Genomic DNA, 18,556 nt, shown 5'->3' with positions numbered 1-18,556 from the left:
CAAAAGTGTTATATTATTCAGATAATATTATGTCAATTTTCGTGCTTTCTCGCCAATTTATTTTAGTTTCAATATGTTTCAGAGGTTATCTAAGGGCCACCTCATGCGTAGCCTCTGCTGGAAATCGGTCTACATTGAAATAGTACTTGTTTCTCTATGTCTCTACAGTGTAACCTCTCACTTGAGGAGACAATGACTGAACATGCTCGGTTTCCGACTTCCTGTTGATTACCTGACGCTGGCGAAAATTTATGGTTCATAGTTTTCAATGCACAATTTTACAAGGATTTCTTTTTCGTGATGTGTCTAAGATTGTCCACAAGATTAGCATGAGACAAGCAGGGGGAGAAGCAGGCACTTTCCTTTGGGAGTTCATCTATGGCCTGAATGTTCTTCTACAGAATATGACATAATAAAGCTTACTAAGGAGCATGGATTGTGGTCAGTGAAGAAGTTGCATTGCTTTAGTGTCAGGCTCTGTCCGAAGGAGCCTTCTTCTCTTGTGCTTTGACGACTGCTGTAAATGAAACACACAAAAACAGATTGGAGACCAGTTTCTTGGTTTTGAACAGCAGCACCTGTGCTTCGTGAAAGCTCATGTCGAAGCAATGACAACTTGAAAAGCAGCGCTGTTTCGTCTAGTCTCGCACGGGAACTGCTAATTTAAAGTCAGCTCTTCCGCACAACTTTTAAATGAAGCGAATTTGAGGCTGCGCACTCCCAAGCAGGGCTTACGTAATTGCCTAACTGAATAGTGCATTCAAATACATCGCACACGTTTCACCGCACATCTCGAACATTCCCATTCTAATCGATACGATATAAAGATTTTAAAGAAAATCCACAGGGGAGAAATTTACGTAGATCCTGGTTAGCTCAGTTGGCAGAGCGCTTCATTAGTCTTGGTGTATTTAGGAATAGATTCCCAGACCGGGTGAATCTTTTCAGCATCCACCAGTCGCCTAGAGGGCGAGAGGTGCGCTCCATATCAGGTGGAAAATAATTTACTTGACTGCTCAACGAGGGTACAAAAACATCACGTTAACATTTATCCTTGCAATATCCAAATCAATCTAATGGCCAAGCAACCCTGGACCGATTTTATCCTTTTGTGACAATACCCACGCCAATCGGGAGCGAAATGCGTACGAATAGTTCCGTTCCTTCTTACATCCACCTCATACATACGTGAGACCGAGCAAAACGCTCAAGATTGCTTTTGACCGTCTTAAAATTACGGCTTCCACACCTCAAATCAACACGCTTGAAACAAGGACAACGCAGAACACCTCTAACAAGTTATGGGTGCTGAGATCTTGTCAGTTAAATCGCGTATTTTGTGAGGTCACGTGACGAGTAGTCAATAAGCTGAACAATGGCGGCAGATGGGAGAATGGGATTTCTGTTTATCAAGCTAAGCTCCTCTATCTCGTTGGCTCGTGCAATGGTAGTGCAATAGATCAATCGCAATTTTGATGAATTCACAGCCGTAAGCAAAAAATTCATTAATACGTTTTTAGCTTATTACTTTCTCTAGCCCATAAAAAAATGCATTAATTTGCTTGATTTTATCTTAAGTAACGCATCACTTTATATATGCGCTGTTTTATTTTGTACACAAAATTACCTGACAAATAAAATATTTCTGTGGCTGTGCAGTAGCAAATAATATACTCCTAAAATATCAAATCGCAACATTGCTACCTTATTCTCGACAAAGACTCAATTTTCGAGCTCTCATAGAAATATGAAATGCTTTATCATAAAATTAATGCTCTCGATAACATTTGTGCACCTATATTTTTTCGCATTTTTAAATAACACTTGATCATACCCAATGCCAAAAATAGAATAGTAAAACACTAACAGAGAAAAGTCGTCATTGTTTTAGACATTTATTTTCAAAATCAAATCAGTGTAATCTTCAGGTAAACTTGATAAACTAATGAAATAGAAGTTGTCATTTGACTTGATATGCACATCATGCCGCAGACTCCAATCAATTTGATTTCGTGTGAAAGCAAGTCACCTCAATATAAAAAACTTGAAAGACAGCCGACACGCAGTATAGTAGCAGCGTTTTTATAACTTCAGAGTATTTCAATAACTGTAATAATCATCTGAAAAAAATTATTAGTATGTTTATATCAATGGCAGACAGGACAGTAGTTCTGTAGAATTAATGCAACTTCCAATTTTTATCATGATTCCCGATTAAAGAGGTTACTTTTCATTTCTGAAGACGCTTTTTTTCCTTCAGTTTGTTATTAAAGAAGGTTAAGGGTACGGGTGAGCTGGTAAATATTAGGCAACCTAATAAACCCGGAGGCACAGAAACAAAAGGGACGTCGTTGCTAAGGAATAAATGATTCAGCACAAACGTTCTGCTTGTGATAAACGTGAAATATGTTTGGAATAAAAAAATCGTTATGCGTTTGGCGGTTCGTTAAAGTTCGGATTGGGAAAAAATGTGTTCATTTTTTTCACGTTATGCGCCCTAATTTAGGTGAAAAATAATCTGATATAACAAAGTGCTCATTTCTGATGAATAGTTTATATCTATTTTTTTCGTGTAATAGAACTTATAATTTTATATGTAAATAGAGTTCTCGTTCAGAAAACGTTTAAACTTCTGAAGTATAGTTAATCCCCGTAACCCGAATACATCACATGAAATTTCAATGCACATCCCTTTACCATGTATGAAACCAAAAAGGCTTGTTTTGGCAATTAATACATGTTTTTTTTTCCACGAAACGACTGAAACCTGCGACATCATAATCAACTGTATGGTAATATGGTAAAGTTTATAAGAAAATATCTTAACTTTATCGGAATCATAACGCAGCGCACTTGCCTATAACCGAATTTTAAATTTGTTGGCGCTATTCAAAAGCCGTTCAAGTAATATCCTTTTGTACTTATATTGAACTCCTGATGAAATTGGTTTAAGTGATCTTGATATAGATAAATTAAAGCATTACTCCTTTTCAAGAATTTACGTTCTATATATTGGAAACATAGTCCTCCAGGTAGTTCTTGCATTTTTTTGAAATAAGGTTCAGGTGGCTAATTCGTCGGATATCTCTCGACACGTAGAAAACATTCGGTTTTTTGACACAAAGGATCCACTTGAGTGTCGGTAATATATCCGCGTGCTACGCGGAATCGGCAGCACACGCGGCCGCCACGCAGATATGTGGCGCTCAAACCCGTCTGTCAGGTTTTTCACTGATGTGGAGATCGCTTTTTTGAAAGGTTGCTACTGCCTCTAAGTAGTTGTCGTGTGTTCTAGGTTGGATTATGCTGTACGTATCGTGTGCATAAAAGCAACCATAGCTCGCTGCCTAGGAATCGATTGTCTTCCCCGCAGTCGCACTGTGTGCTATACTTGTTTTGTCCTAGTTACAATTTCAAGTTTACCTCATTAAGCATTTATTTTAGTTCTATATCTGTCCCACGTGTTGGATTTGTAACCATATTCGCGCATATTTTAATATTCTGTGAGTATGTTTCAGATCCGATAATATATACCCTGCAAGCTGTCGACCTGTCAAATCATGCTAACAATAAACCATGGGTGTGGCTTTTTGCTGCACAATGTAACTATATCTGGAGTGTTTATTACAATTAATTGAAAAGTGTATATTTTATTAATCCTAAAGAAACCTCACCGTTAGTTCTCCTCCATCGACACCGAGTCAAACATCTAAAAACTAAAGGAGATTTAGTAGGTGTTGAGTTTTTAGTCATGAACATCCCTAACCTTTGTGTTATTGGGATAATTAAGAAACTTTTTCAGTCTTTAGTTCTACAGGTCTAACTGCTCGTTCTTGGTTGTGGCTTTAGAAGCAGACATATACTGAGAATATTTACTGTGCCCAAGTCAAGCTGTTTTTGAGAAGAATGCAAGTTCTCACTTAATACAGCCATGCTTCATTTCTCATTGGTGAATTTTCGCTATATTAAGGCACTTGTAGTGACGCATCTTAAAATCTCGGTTTTACCCAGATATTACAGTCACTCAAAGTATTAGTTTAAATTAAATTAATCAGTAAATTAATCAAAGGTTTCAAAATAAAGTACTTATAATGGCCAGCGCCTCCAAAGATCGTGATATATTTATAGCGACGTTATTCCCCATCGGAAAAATTGTGATTGCACCGGAAGGTAATAACTTTGACAATCAAAATGGCTTTATGACGTTGCGCATGTTTTTAGTCATTAAGATTCCTGAACTTTGAGTTATCGGGTAATCAATAAAAGGTTTCAGTCTTCAGTTTTCAAACCAATTAAAAATCAAGAGCTTTTTGTGCGCTGGAACTGTCATAGATGAGCAATTTAATAAGGTTATTAGCAATATTACTAATTACTATAAGTAGTTCAACATAGTGTCCAGGAACAAACATGTAGTCTTTGTTATTAATATTATAGATTTCGCAAGCAGGCAAAAATACCGTTTTCGGCTGACTTCGGTGTGCAAATCTGTAGATGCATAGTAAGACGTTCAAAAACGTTGAATAAAAGCTCACAAAAACATATCTCAAAATAGTTAACCTATCATCAATAGAACTCTAAATCAATGTTTTCTTTTTGCAACATTCAGATAAAAATAAATATGAGTTTGAGTATTACTAGCGAAAACAACGTGTGTTAACTTTTTTATGCTTTATAATTCATTGTCTAAGTTTCTTTCATTATGTGCGTTTTTAACAATATTATTTTGGGTGGTTACCAGAAATAAAAACATGGTTAACAAACACAATAGTAATTTATGACATTGCCTTGTTCAGACTGAATCACGAGGCCTCAAATAACAATGTTCTCAGTGTCTGTTCAAATATTCAGGAGTAAATTGCCTTATCAAGAAATAAACAAAAAATATTCTGATAAAAAATAATATTGTGCTGTCATATTGGCTGCCTAAACATGTAAATCCTGCGCCAAAAATGGCTTAGTTTATATGGGAACTTGTTTCGCAAAAAATGCAGCAGTGGAAGAAATTTGCTATAAATAAGAGTCGTTTCCCCGTGTTTTCCTAAAATAAATTGCTGGATTGACTCTCACGATGGGGTCCTTTAGATCAAGTTATGTAGAACTCATTCATTATAAACATATCAGTTTTGGCTCTCGCAATCTCTCGCAACCTGCATTATATATTCTGACAAACAAAATTTACATTCATAGCTAATTACATATCAAAATTGTTTGGTGCCGATTGCGTATTTGCCTTAGGATGTTAAATAGATAACATAACTATATACTTTGGCAAATTCAAAAGCCTTTTGATATTTTCATTTAAGCATTTCTGGTACATAATATTTATCAGGGTATGTTTTCGAAGAACTTGGGAAGCATAAGAATTTGAAATAGTTTTTCATACCTTTGTTAAAGGGAAGGACGAAATAATCATAATCATCCCCATATCCTTTAAGCTTGTGTCTGATGTTACATCCACTAAGGTAACAAGGATTACATTATTATATGCCAAAATCAATACGCGAAATAAAATTTGAATGAAACACGTCAGTCACTGGAAATACGTGTAAACTCAAGCGGTAACGCACTACTCAGCTTAAGTGAGTGTAAGAAAAGCAATTGCCACAGAGTGAATTGTCTTCAGGGTAATTTGCGCTACGACAGGTTTTGATAAATACGGTTTTTCTACAGGTGGGGTATTTCCACGTCATATCATACATTAATAGTCCGGGTAATTTTTTAGATTTATTTATGCAAACAATTAATGAAAGCCATGCTCTTGGGAGGAGCATTACTGTATGTAAAAGGTACTAGCTCATTTTCTTCCGGAGATATAACATTTTTGCACTCAAGGTATGGAGCTTGCCAACCCCATTAAAAATATTACTTCAGCTGTAATGTATTATTGGACCCTTTCAGCATTTCAAACACCTTCAGTACATCAAACCCCTCAGGCCTTCAAACCCCTTGTGGAATTCTCGCTCACGGCTTGTCCGTAGAAAGGAGATGAGCCATCTAGGAAACTCTACAAATCTTGAGCCTGGTGTTCGGCGGCATACGGTCCTCTTCTTTTACACGCGCCTCGTGAACCGTGCCTTGCACCGCGATAGCAGCCCTCGCGTCCGCCGCCTCTTTGAGCATGTTACCCACATGTCCAAATCCCCACATCGTCCTCCTTCTGGAGTGTTCGTGCTTCCCAAAATCAACAGCTAGAGTTCGATACTGGAGTCGTTACCAAACTCTGCACAGGAATATCATGGTCTTGCAAACACGATTTCTGTTGCACTGCGAGGACCTACAACACTCCACAGGTGAAGAAACTAGTACTCAAAAATACAATGAAATATTTATTTTGCGCACGCCGCCAAACATTCGTAGTAAGATATAAAGCCTCACAAGTAACATTAACCTAGGCAAGTTTATCATTAGGCTTTAAAATGTCCTAAAATTTAGAAAAATTAAAATACCGAAATATTTGCCTGCTTTTACACCGGGCTCTCTCCCCATCTGAGCATCATCAATGGCGCCACTAACATTTAAAACTCTTCTAGCTTTCGCCAGGGTTAGCACGTGGGAAAAAAGAAAACGGTCATAACAAAGGCCATCCTTTTGGGTTAAAATAAATTAAGCAATAATTATAAGGCTTGAGTTCTAATCAGTTCACCCTTGCGAAGTCTCCCACCGATGCGCCGCAAACGCGACAACGGTAGAGAGGCGAAAGCACAGGACAGTTGTATGTCAAAATGAACAGGTTGACGCTGCACGTGACGATCTCCATCTCAATGTCCTCCAACTCCTCTTGGCATTATCGAGACTCTTCAGCGTTCGCGACCTCGTCGGCATTCTTCTTGAATGTGCTGTCCATTTAGCTGTGGCACCTTTCTTCATCAGGTAAAGAGGTCTTCATGCAGCACCGTAGCACAGGTTGCTGGTGCTAACTATACTACTAGATGTGTTGTTAGGGTATCGTTTTAGCTTAATAAACTGCAAAAATAAGGGAAGAACTCTCTCATCTGGTTTGTCCCAATATTCAAGAATCGGTTTCTTAATAATGAAGCTAAACTTGAAAATACTTACAGCGAACCACCATGAAGAACCAGGCAAAGACTGAGAATTGTCAGAAGATAGCGCGCTTCTGTGGTTTTCTTCTTTTTTTTCTGGGAAAAGCGTCACAGCGAGACATTTTTCATGGGCGAAGGCGACATGAAATCTTTCTTTGTTTTCAGAGTTCACAAGCTTTATAAAATCTTGTCCAGTAGCGTGAGGCTCTTCAAAATCATGTCAGACAGCATATTTGCAACTGCAATAGCCGACCTTTGCTGACGCCGCTGAGGAGCTTGTTCAACGAAGGGAAAGAAGCGGTGGCGCTCTTTCTTTCCGATGGTGCAAATGTCTCCAAGACCTGCCCGTTCAAGCACTGGAAGATGAGCTCCAGGCAGAAAACGCTTCTCAGGCCTTCAGGTTTCAGAAACCAGTTTCCTCGGCGCTTGGACAAGGCCTAGCCGCCCAAGTTGAAGTCCGACCTTCCGTTCGTCAGACGTCTTTCTCACGGCCGCCAGGTACAGCTCGACACCAGAGCCAAGCCAACTCCAGAAAAGCGGCGAGCCCAGGTTGTGACGCCAAATGGGGAATTCTCGCTCACCGCTTGTACAAAGAAAGGGGCCGAGTCATGGTCAAAATTGTTTAATTCTCGAGTCTGGTGTTCGGTGACTTACGCCGCCATGTATGAACTGTCATGTTCGTGTTCACGGTCCTCGTGTCCTGTGTCTGGCACCGCGATTGCACCCCGAACGCCCACCGCATCTTTCACCATGTTATCTGTATGTCCAGATATTCACACCCTTCAGTACTTCACACCCTTTCAGCCCTTTCGACACCTTCAGCCGTTAAGATCCTTCAGTATTTTATACCCCGTCAGCCCTTTAGACGCCCAAATGACTGTGAACTACAGATCAAAAATGCAGTTTAGAACTTTATTGGAAATTTATTTTAGACACTGAGTTTTGCATGCACGTTGTACTTTAAAAAGAAGATAAAAAGCAACGTTTACTCAAAGCCGGCCGCAAGCGGCTGTTGACAAAAGCAATCAGATTAAAATGTTTATTTTTCTAATATTCATTAATGATTTACCAAGCTGTGTTTCTTCCTCCATGCATTTATACGCGGATGACTGTGTAATTTATTGGGAAGTTCATGATGATGATGATGAACGCCTTTTGCAATTTGATTTAAGTAATATTACTCTTTGGTGCCAAAAATGGTGTATGGAACTAAACCCTAACAACTGCAAACTAATGCGGGTTTCCCGGCAACGCGCGCGCCCTTCGGCATATACACTAACCGACATTCCACTGTGAATCTGTAAACTCATGCCACTATCTCGGTATTACTATATCTTAAAATCGAAAGACTAAAACACGGAGGACAAGCACAGGACAACCACGTTCTTTCATTTAACAACGACGTTTATTTTGGGCAGCAAAATTGTACCCGGAACGAGACCCCAACTAAGATAGGAAGATAAGGGGGAAGGCAAACTGGGAGATATAAAGGGTGACAAGGGGTAAGGAAAACTGCGAGATGGAAAGGGTGATAAGGGGGAAGAAAAACCAAAGCTGGGAGATGGAAAGGGCGAGGAAGACCCACGAGGCACGGGCAGAACTACCGTGATGGTGTGGTTTTTAAGTGGAGTTGCGATATTTTTCAAGTTCAGGCCTGAAGAATTCTGATTCCCGTCTTGATAAGGTTACTGAGGTCAATGAAACGTTTTCTGCGTTCTGGATGAGAAAGGATTCGACTATCTCACGTCCGTAGCGATTGCGGTGTTCCACTTTTGTCTTGGTTCCTGCGAAGTCAGGCGCGCATCCAATGCATTCGTTCGCGTGAACCGCGATAGGATGAATGGGGTTATCAGTTCTTGAAGTGGCTTCGTTTTTGTGCTCACGTAAGTGGTCATTTATATCTCGGTCGGTTTGTCCTAAGTACTCGGCTCCGCATTTGAGGGGGATGGAGTAAACTTTTTCTGTGCTGCAGGCCCAGAAAAGCGTGGCGTGCATTTTTTCGCAAGCCTGCTTGGCTTCTTTTCGGTTGATCATGTTGCACATGCTTGCCAATTTGAATCTACTGGAAAATACAACTTTCATGTCATAGCGTGAAGCAATAAATTGGATACGATGGGAAGCATTATGAATGTATGGTATGCTGGCTATCCTTCGACTGAAAGACGTTTTTGTAGTTACTTTTGGGTTAATAAGCTGGCGGAAAACGGACACAAGGCGTTCCACCGGATATCCAGAACTCAGGAGCCGTCGAGTTTGACTATTTATGATATCTGTTGCCGAATGTGAAGAGGATTTTGTTTTTGCTGATGTGATTAACGTCTTGATTATACCTATTTTAACAGACTTTGAATGAGCACTCTCAAAAGGGAGCACTGGCTTTTCTGAACGCTGCCTTAATGGCCAGCCAACACCTTCGTTTTTTTTTTTTTGTTTTTTTGTTGTTTTTTTTAAATCTCAGGTTTAGAAAATGTAGCCCGTCCGGGGATGAATTTTCCTTTTTGAATTTTAGTTTGCCTCCTGCGCTTTCAAACGCGGCCACGATCACCTTGACTTTATAGGCTTTAGGGTGAGTAATCTGGTAGTCATCAACGTAGCGGACTTCGGTGCATTCCGGGCTAGTGTTCTTAAGCTTTACCTGTATGGTTCCACCGACATAAGACAGGTAGATTTCACTTAATATGGGTGCAAAGAAAGTTCATACGCACACCCCGGATTTCTGTATCCAGATTTTTCGTTCGTGACGATGATTGTTGATTTCAGGTAGACTTGCAGAAGCTCGAGGAAGCCGGAAAGTGACACTCCGGATGAGTTTTGGAAGCTACAGTTTCCGTGTTCGGTGACGGCTTCTTCTACGGATTCAAGAAGAATTGAAATGTCCAGGTTGTAGAACATATCTTCTATGTCTAGGGAAAAGGAATCTAAGTTAGGAGCACCAGTATGAACCGGTTCTAGGGCGTTGATAAGCTCCTGAGAGTTTTTGATTTAAAAAGGCTGTGAAGGATGTACGCCGGAAAGGTGTTTCTGGAGAAACTTAGCGAGGTTCTTCTACCAGCATCCTATCTCAGATACGATTGTGCGGAGAGGGACGTCCGGCTTATGCGAGTTAGCTGCGAAGAATACTTGCAGATACTGGTTGACTGGAGCTGTTACCGAATTTTTCATTTTTGGTGGGTTTAGCTGAACGCATAGTTCTTTCAGTTTGCTGCGGAGAGATCCTGAAGGCCTCTTCTTAATGGCTGTGTAGTTTTTATCGACCGCGGCTTTGATTTTCCTTTTGTACATTTCGTCATTAATTACTACGAAACCTCCCGTTTTATCTACCTGGGGGAACTTGAGGTTGTTTTTTTTTTTCAAATTTACGCTAGTGCCGACCGAATGTTGACACTTGCCATGGGCCGGGTAGCTGGATGGTAGCAGACCGAACTGGTCGCTGGCCTGGAAAATTCCTGTCGTTGTTGTTCCGGCTGCTGCAACTGCTGCAACCTGGTGGATGGCTGCCAAGTTGTTGACCTTCGAGACGGGAAGATCTAATGCGAACTTAGGTTCTTTTGAAAGAAGAGCCTCTGTGTCGGAGGACAGTTTTGCATTTGTTAGAAAGGTCGGTGGGGCAAACTTGGTGGTAGGGGCTTGCGTACGGCTTTGCATATAGTATTGTATTCCATTGTATTGCTGATTGTATTATATTCCATCTCTAAGTCTTCCTTCCCCCTTATCACCCTTTCTATCTCACAGCTTTCCTTCCCCCTTATCTCCCTATCTTAGTTGGGGTCTCGTTCAGGGTGCAATTTTCCTGCTCGAAATAAACGTCGATGCTAAATAAAAGAACGTGGTTCTGCTGTGCTTGTCTTCCGTGTTTTATTCTTTCGATTTTAAGCATTCATGTTCAACTCGCTCGCCTTTACCAGTTACTATATCATCAACCTTAACCGGGAAACCTCATATCGATATAATAATCGCCAACGGTAGCCGCATGTTAAGATACCTACGACGGAAGTTCAGAACGGCCCCAGTTAACTTAAAACCTCATCTTTATAACGCTCTTGTAAGGTCAAAATTAGAATATGCAGCCTCTATATAGGATCCTAAGCACGCCTTTTTACATAAAGTTCTCGAAATGGTTCAGACAAACGCCGTTCGTTTTATTCTGTTTAACTATAATCGTACAGCCAGCATATCATCAATTAAGTCCACTTTGTTGTTACCCTCTTTGTCAATATGTAGAAAGTTTTTTCGACTTTGCCGGTTTCATCAAGTGTATCATCATCAGTCGCTGTGAAACATTTTTTTACACTGCCTAACTATTACTCTTCCCGTCTGGACCATGAGAATGAAGTTGGATTAACACGTTGTAAAACGAATACTTTTTTTATTCATTTATCCCGCATACATCAAACGACTGGAACCACCTTCCAGCAGATATCGCAATTATACCCGATTATTTTTTTTCGCCGATTTTTGTTTCCATTTCGGTTTGATGAGCTGACATGATTCATTTTAATTTGTTTATTTTGTTTTTTGTTTGTTTGTTTTGTTGCTTCCAGCTTTTGCCAATCGGAGTATATTTTTGATATCTGAATTTCTCGCCACATCTTTTTTGTTTTGTCATTTTGTTTTATCTTTGTTTGCTTTACCCTTCCCCGCTACAATTTTTTGGCGGTTGAGGGTATGTATCATAAATAAATAAAAAAAATATTAAATAGGGTCCACCCAGCTCTTTGCGCAAACAAATATATATCGCAGTGCCCACACTGCCGCTAGGTAAATTCCTAAGATGTACGGTAATTCAGCTAATAAAACCGATAAGGTGCATCATACCCACAGATGCACACTGTCAGTAGCAAGTTTAGCGAAGACCAAGAACGTCTAATTAATATCCCCCACCGTTGAGAAAACCTGAGCACAGTCACGATGTCGTCTCTGATGCCATCGCGGTGGCGCATCCTGCGTCTTTTTCGCTCGCCGGACGCTTCTGAAGCTGGACGGACGAAGAGACACGAGGAACAGGGCACTTGAGAGAGTGCCTTGGTCTGCAAACCCAGCTGCTCTAGAAGATAGGTCCCACGCATGAGACGGGAAGCCGACACTGAGCGCCCGCTCGTTGTTGCACATTTCGTTTGTGCTCATTGGCGAAGAAAAATAGGCCAACCAGTTTCACACGAAGGCCATATATCGACTGGCTAAAAACAGGTTAGCTTCAGACAAACAGCAAAAAGACCCCCCCAATATTTTTCCCACGCACCCTATCCCCCTCGTGAGCGAGGACTTGGCGTCCTTTGGCGTCCCTAACACATTCAGGAAACATATACACACAACTCACAGACACAGCAACGGGGCCGCGTTAGCCAAGGCAACGACCGGATAGGGACAGGAAACGTCTCCTCGATTTCGAACACTCGTTGCGACCGCCAGTTAAAAAATGGCCATGCGGATTCCCCGACGCCTATATCGTGGAAGATCAGGTGATCTCTTCCACAGACCAGTTAAAAAAACTAGGACGGGTCTTTTAGATTTTTTATGAATTCTTAAAGGGTGCGCAGGCCCCTTAGAATACTTCGACAAACATCTCACACCCCTCAAACAGTTTGATGGATACATCAAAACATTTCAGAAATCCTGGTGGGCCCCATACACCGAGTTTCAATACGGGAGGTTTCATTATGGTACTTTGCATAGCTATAAATTTTACACCAAAGCATGTACATAATAATCATTTGTTCTTTATATTTTCTTAAAGGTTTTCGACATGCGCAATACAATAAAGCTTCCGATGAAAGGTTTTTATGCAACGAAACTACAAAACAGATCAAGTTAACAAGTTTTAGTGACACATTCACAAATTATTTACCTAAAAACTTCTTCTAATAAAATTGCGCAAAAATACATCAAAATGAGAATCTTGGCCCACTCATCTCCACTATAGGGGCTGGATGGCGCATTGAGCAGACACGCATGAAGCCACCGCGGAAGTAAGAGGCTTGTCCCGGAAGCTCTTCAATTCTTCCGAGTACTGCATCGAACAGCGTTCAGGGGGCTGTATTTTTTTCTTGTCATCCCAACAGAGCCTGTTTGTTGCAGAGTAACAGCGAAAGCGGACCCGAGAAGTCTCCTGGGAAGCCATTCGATGTGAACATTTTGAGATTCTAGCTGATCAAGTGTGCGTATGTCCCACGTTCAAATGCCTTATTATCAGGGTTTAGTTCAAAGCGGGAGCATTAAAACACAATCAAAGACACAAAAAAGCATGGACCAAAACATTGACTGAATGCACTAGGAAGCCCAGCACACGCCCGACTTTCGGGACAAGCTTCGAACTTCCGGTGGCTTCACTTGCGCCAGTCACAGAGAGCAGCTATGAGCCATCCAGGCCCCTATAGTGCAGATCAGTGTCATGGCCATTATTGTAGTTTTGGTATTAATCTAGAAACTCAGCTGATTTCTCTAAATGCGGCAAAATTGCTTATGACTATTTAATATCATACTTTATTTTTTTAACTCTCCATTGGTTTTTGTGGTGTTTTCAACTGACATGTGATATAAAAAAGATTAAGTAGCCTGTGACCTCCTTGAGAGCAACACGATAACACATCTTCACTCAAATTGAGCTCGCTTGTTTTTGTTATAGAGGCTTTGCCGCTCGACGTCGGCCCCAAATAGGCAGTTTCTAGTATCGATAAAGGCTACAGCGGTGCTGCTCTATCGTTGGGTGTAGAAAGTCGTGTTGTCCGTAGCTTCGCTTTATATTCGTGTATCTTTGCATTGCCTCCCAAGACCATCCGCCTCCTCCTTCCCCGGTCATTTTTCTCACGAAAGAGTGTCGGCTGACACCCCCCCCCCCCCCCCCCAATCCGGCCCACACCACTTTCAACACACTCCCAATTCAGTGTTCCTTTTGTTTTTTGCGCCGTAAAATGCTGTGTATGCTAATCTTCATAATCTGGGTAGGTTTAATAGCTTTCGAAGATGCCCACCATGTCTCTAATTGAAATGAAACCCTTAAGTTTCATAATTAAACAAATCATTAATAAAAGTCATTATTAACCTAATTATATCAAACACTGGTCTTTATTCCTAAATCTGCCCTTTGGCAGGGACCAATATGCATTAACATTTTTCCTGTGTAAGGTGTACTTTCCACAGGAACAATTTGCCCTATGTTTCGTAAAACACCCTTTGTATATAGCTGAGTCCCTCCCCCAGGGACATATGACTTTCATGTGGTACAGAAATATAAAATATATTACCCGTACTATCATTGTATGAGCTGACATGGAGACACCCAGCAACAAAACACTCCACCTGTTTTCCATTGTACGGTACGCACCGATACTTAGAAATGGTAGGATGATTTCTTTTCCGTCACGTAATGTTGGACACCAAGATACAGAGTTTCAAATACTACTTTTCCTGTCTTTTTTTTTTTTTTTTTTGCTGTGACAGATGTTTCTCTAGTGAGTGCGGGATTTCGGTTTCAAGGTAATGAACTGTCGATACAATTTTCAACTGTCGGCAGCAGTGGCGTCAGTCGGCATTCCTTCGTGAGAAAAATGACCGGGAAAGCGGGGAGGAGGGGGCTTTTAGGAGGCAGTACAAGGAAACACAAATATAAAGCTAAGCTAGAGAGAGCACAACTTTCTACGCCCAAAGATAGAGAAGCACCGCTGTACAGCCTTCACCGGCTCTAAAATACGTCTCATTGCAGGCGACGTCGTGCATCAAAACCCCTATGTCGCAGACAATCTCGTTTGATTCGAATGAAGGTTTGTTGTCGTTTTTTTTTTATTTGGGAGGTCATATGTTACTCAATATCTTGCCATAACAAGTTAGTTCAAGTTAGTTCAAGACACTGCAAACGGTTGAAGAGAGTTAAAAGAAAACTTTCAGCCTTTCCACTCTGGTGAAGAAGGAAGACCAGCGAAGCTGTGCTAGGATGGGACGACCTCAAACACGACTTCTTGGACGACCTCAAGGATCGACGCCTAGTGGACGACGTCTAGGACGGCCTCAAGGACTACTTCTAGGACAACCTCAAAGTCGACGTCTAGGACGCCCTCAAGGACGACGCCTAGGACTACCTTAGGAACGAAGTCTCGGACGACCTCAAGGACGACGCCTAGAACCACCTTAGGAACGAAGTCTCGGACGACCTCAAGGACAACCTCAAGGAAGAATTTTAGGGCGACCTCAAGGACAACGTCTACGACGACCTTGTGGGAACCGAGGGTGAAAGACGAGCAGAGGGCATGTGACAGGCGGTCGGCGAAGAAGTCACAAGCTGGCGCGAGACGGTGCATGCTGAGCGAGGCTGGAGCTGGATAAGAACGTCGGAGCCGGGCTGCCTGGCCTGGCCCATGGCGAACCCCGGAGCGGTCCACCAGCGAGGTTCGAAGTCCGGACCGGTGGAAACGGCGAGTCCTGGCCATATGACCTGGGCTACCACGATCCCGGGGTGGTTCCGCAGCGAGACTCGGGCATTGATAGCCCGGGACAGCCAGCCTACGCAGCACTGGCGTGGGAAAGGCAATCCGCAGGCCTGGACACGGACTCCGACTGTGAGCTCTGATCGATGGGCCACAACAGGGGTCGGCGGGCCTGGACTGCCGGCTCTCGACGACGGGCAACCGGGAGGTGCAGTAAACCCATTCGCTGTCTTCTCGTTGTGTTGTGGTGACGGGTAACGGGCGGAGCGCATACCGATCGGGCGGCGATTATTAGTAGAGGGATCTCCGTAAAGAGCCCCACAACCTCAAGGACGAATTCTAGGACGACCTCTAGGACGAACTCAAAGATGACTTCTAGGACGATCTCAAGAACAACCTCTCGAACAACCTCAAGGACGACCTCAAGGACGATGTCTAGGACGACCTCAAAGACGACTTCGAGGACGATCTCGAGGACGACATCTAGGACGACGCCAAGAGAAATTAAGCCTTTCCACCCTGGCTAAAACCAGAGAGGAAAAGCTGGAAAGGTTGCTGCCATCTATGAGCGAGGCCGGCAAGCCTGTGTTCTGGTTGCCGCCGTCACTCATAGATGGCGATAGCTATCGAGAGTTTTATGTCGACATTCTTTTGTGGGGGACACGATCCTCGGAAAACTAGCCCTTAACATCTCCGGTGTAAAAAGAATAAAATTGACTTTTTTAAGATCGACCATCAATTTTGCCACATTTACAAAGATCAGCTGCGAATCTGCATTAACAACACAACTTCTAAACTGGTCAAGTTTATCGTTTCATATATATTCGTAAAACGTAATTAAGGATGCTAATTTTAATATATTTTGCACCGTTCTATACGAAGTGCTTTGTTGGTAAATAATTTGTGAGCGTGTCTCTTTAACATGTTTACTTGACATGTTTGTAGCTTTTGTTCGTATGACTATGAATATTTTATTGTGATTTTAGTATTATGTACATATGGTGTAAATATATTATAAAATAAATAAAAAATCTTACTACATGCATGTTTTGGTGTAAAATAGACGGCTGTGCAAAGTAACATAGTGAAACCTTGGCAATCTCCATGGCTCGAGCTTCGAAATTTTATATCTCTAGAAGAACAGTAGCTACAAAGTGGGCATATAGCTGAATGCTCCTCCCAAGTGCATGGCACCATAAATATAAGAAAACATGACCCGGACCATTATTCAATGATCTGTCGTTGAAGCACCCATATGTTCATCTGTGTACTCATTTCCGAGCACTTGCTTAGCGTTTGAAGAAACGTTATTCTGCCTGGTGCTTGTTTTTTCATTAACTGCGGTTGTCCCCTTTGGAAAGGACTGCTTTCTCCATTACATTTCTTGTTAATAGTAGCCCCCCCCCCCCCCCTTTCTTTCATTAAGCTCTTCGAACTTTTGTAGTTTTGTCTGCAGCTCTAACTTTATGTCACACTGGTCACCCCTGTAATATACTAAGTTGGTCTCGTATCAACAGGATCTTATCTAATTGGCGACCATAAGGTAAACCAGACACTTACAAATAGCAGAACGAATGTGCGTAGTGATCTATGCGAAAGAATGCCACTGTGCTGAAGACATTGGGGGCGATATTTTGAACCTTATTTTTAAACGTTTGAGAAGGCTGAAACGATAACATCTCCAAATAGCTTTCAGATGCTAATTATTTTAGTAGATGATTATAGGGACAACCTTAATCTTTTTACTTAGGTGGTACATGCCGACAGTTGCTTTAAATGCAGTGTTTTTTTTAATAATTTCCCTCTCAAACAGAAAGTGTGAGAGTTGTACGAAGATTAGATGAGGTGCTCACTTCAGAAAATGTAAAATAGGTAAAAAATCGTAAGAGTGCAGGCGAGCTGGCGAATATTAACCATGTTGAATTAACCTGAGACTGGCGTAGAGCAGAAACATCAAAACGTAGAAGGGAACGTAAAGGGAACGTAGAAGTGAGCTGAGTTGGAGACGTCGTCCTGTCTATTTTCTGTCCCTCTTACGTTTTGATATTTCTTCTCTACCCCAGTCTCAGGTTAATTCAACATGGTAAAATAGGTGTGGACTTGTGTATTAATAAAATGGAAACGGAAAGACAGTGTTTATACTTAGTTCATCGTTATGGCTTGCGTTCATCGCTGGCGCTTATTGTCCGAGATCAGCATTTTGTAACATTATAGTGTTCGCAAAGGTTTAGTGTCGAGGGCAGGACAATATAGTTAATTTTCACTGGTCAAAGGCATTCGATTTATTTTGAACTGTCCAATATATAGCTCTTTTTTATGAATGGTTACCCAGCTACCTCACTAATCTATCAAACACGGTGTCCTGGTTTGGAACCGAACCCTTATTATGTCCTTAAGTCCGAAGTACTGCAATGGTCAAACCTTGTATTGTCGTTTTTTTTTGTTTTTTTTTATAGAACTATTAATGTTTTTGACTCAAGCATCTTATATTCTTAAGTGCTCCACTTCGCAGATGGCGTAATATATATATATTGGTATTTCAGCCTCTCTCAACCGTGCGCTATTACAGCCATACCTTGATGCTGTTCCCCTTTAGTATAGCACGAACATACAATTTTAAAATATCGGAACAACAAAGGCTGTTTGTTGTTGTTTTTCTCTCGAGGCAGAAATATTTCTTCGTTCCTATTTGGTTAGACAGTTTTTCCATAGCAAAATGTACTATCGCGCGTGCCCATAAAGTACGGTCTATTAACGCCTGAGTTGGAATCCTGAAATTTGTATCATTTTCAACCATCTATACGCTTGCATATGTGACTTCTTGCGCTACTCTAAACATCAGTTCTTACAGTATACGTCAACTATAATACTAGTCAAGTTTATCTGTCTTTCAAGTTTTTTTAATTGTATAAAGTTCTCTTGTCTAAGAGAATAGAATATGTGCAGCGGCAATTTTAAAACAATTACGATCACCGTAACGGCGGGAGAGTTCACGAGGATTATGCGAGTCGTTAAAATGGCCTTCGTATTTATGCTCACTGTGGCATAACGTGGTTATTTAGGCTCCTCCGCTTCTAAGTCTTATTTTGCTGTACCCTC

The 18,556-nt window shown here is 41.5% G+C and overlaps 1 protein-coding gene across 1 annotated transcript in view; it reads right to left on the bottom strand.

Annotated features, from left to right (window-relative positions):
• Nucleotides 1-2,100: 2,100 nt before the first annotated feature.
• The window catches only part of LOC115314936, a 53,198-nt gene continuing 36,742 nt past the window's right edge, over nt 2,101-18,556 (bottom strand). The window contains exons 8-9 of the mRNA XM_040210152.2: nt 5,384-5,457; nt 2,101-2,120 (exon numbers count right to left, since the gene is read on the bottom strand). Coding sequence (XP_040066086.2) covers nt 2,101-2,120; nt 5,384-5,457 — 94 coding nt within the window. The remainder of the gene's footprint in view (nt 2,121-5,383; nt 5,458-18,556) is intronic.

This window comes from Ixodes scapularis, unplaced genomic scaffold (genome assembly GCF_016920785.2).
Source record: "Ixodes scapularis isolate PalLabHiFi unplaced genomic scaffold, ASM1692078v2 PGA_scaffold4__175_contigs__length_147842914, whole genome shotgun sequence".
Lineage (NCBI taxonomy): Eukaryota > Metazoa > Arthropoda > Arachnida > Ixodida > Ixodidae > Ixodes > Ixodes scapularis.
Note: the sequence above shows the minus strand (reverse complement) of the source record. Positions and strands in the feature narration are given on the sequence as shown.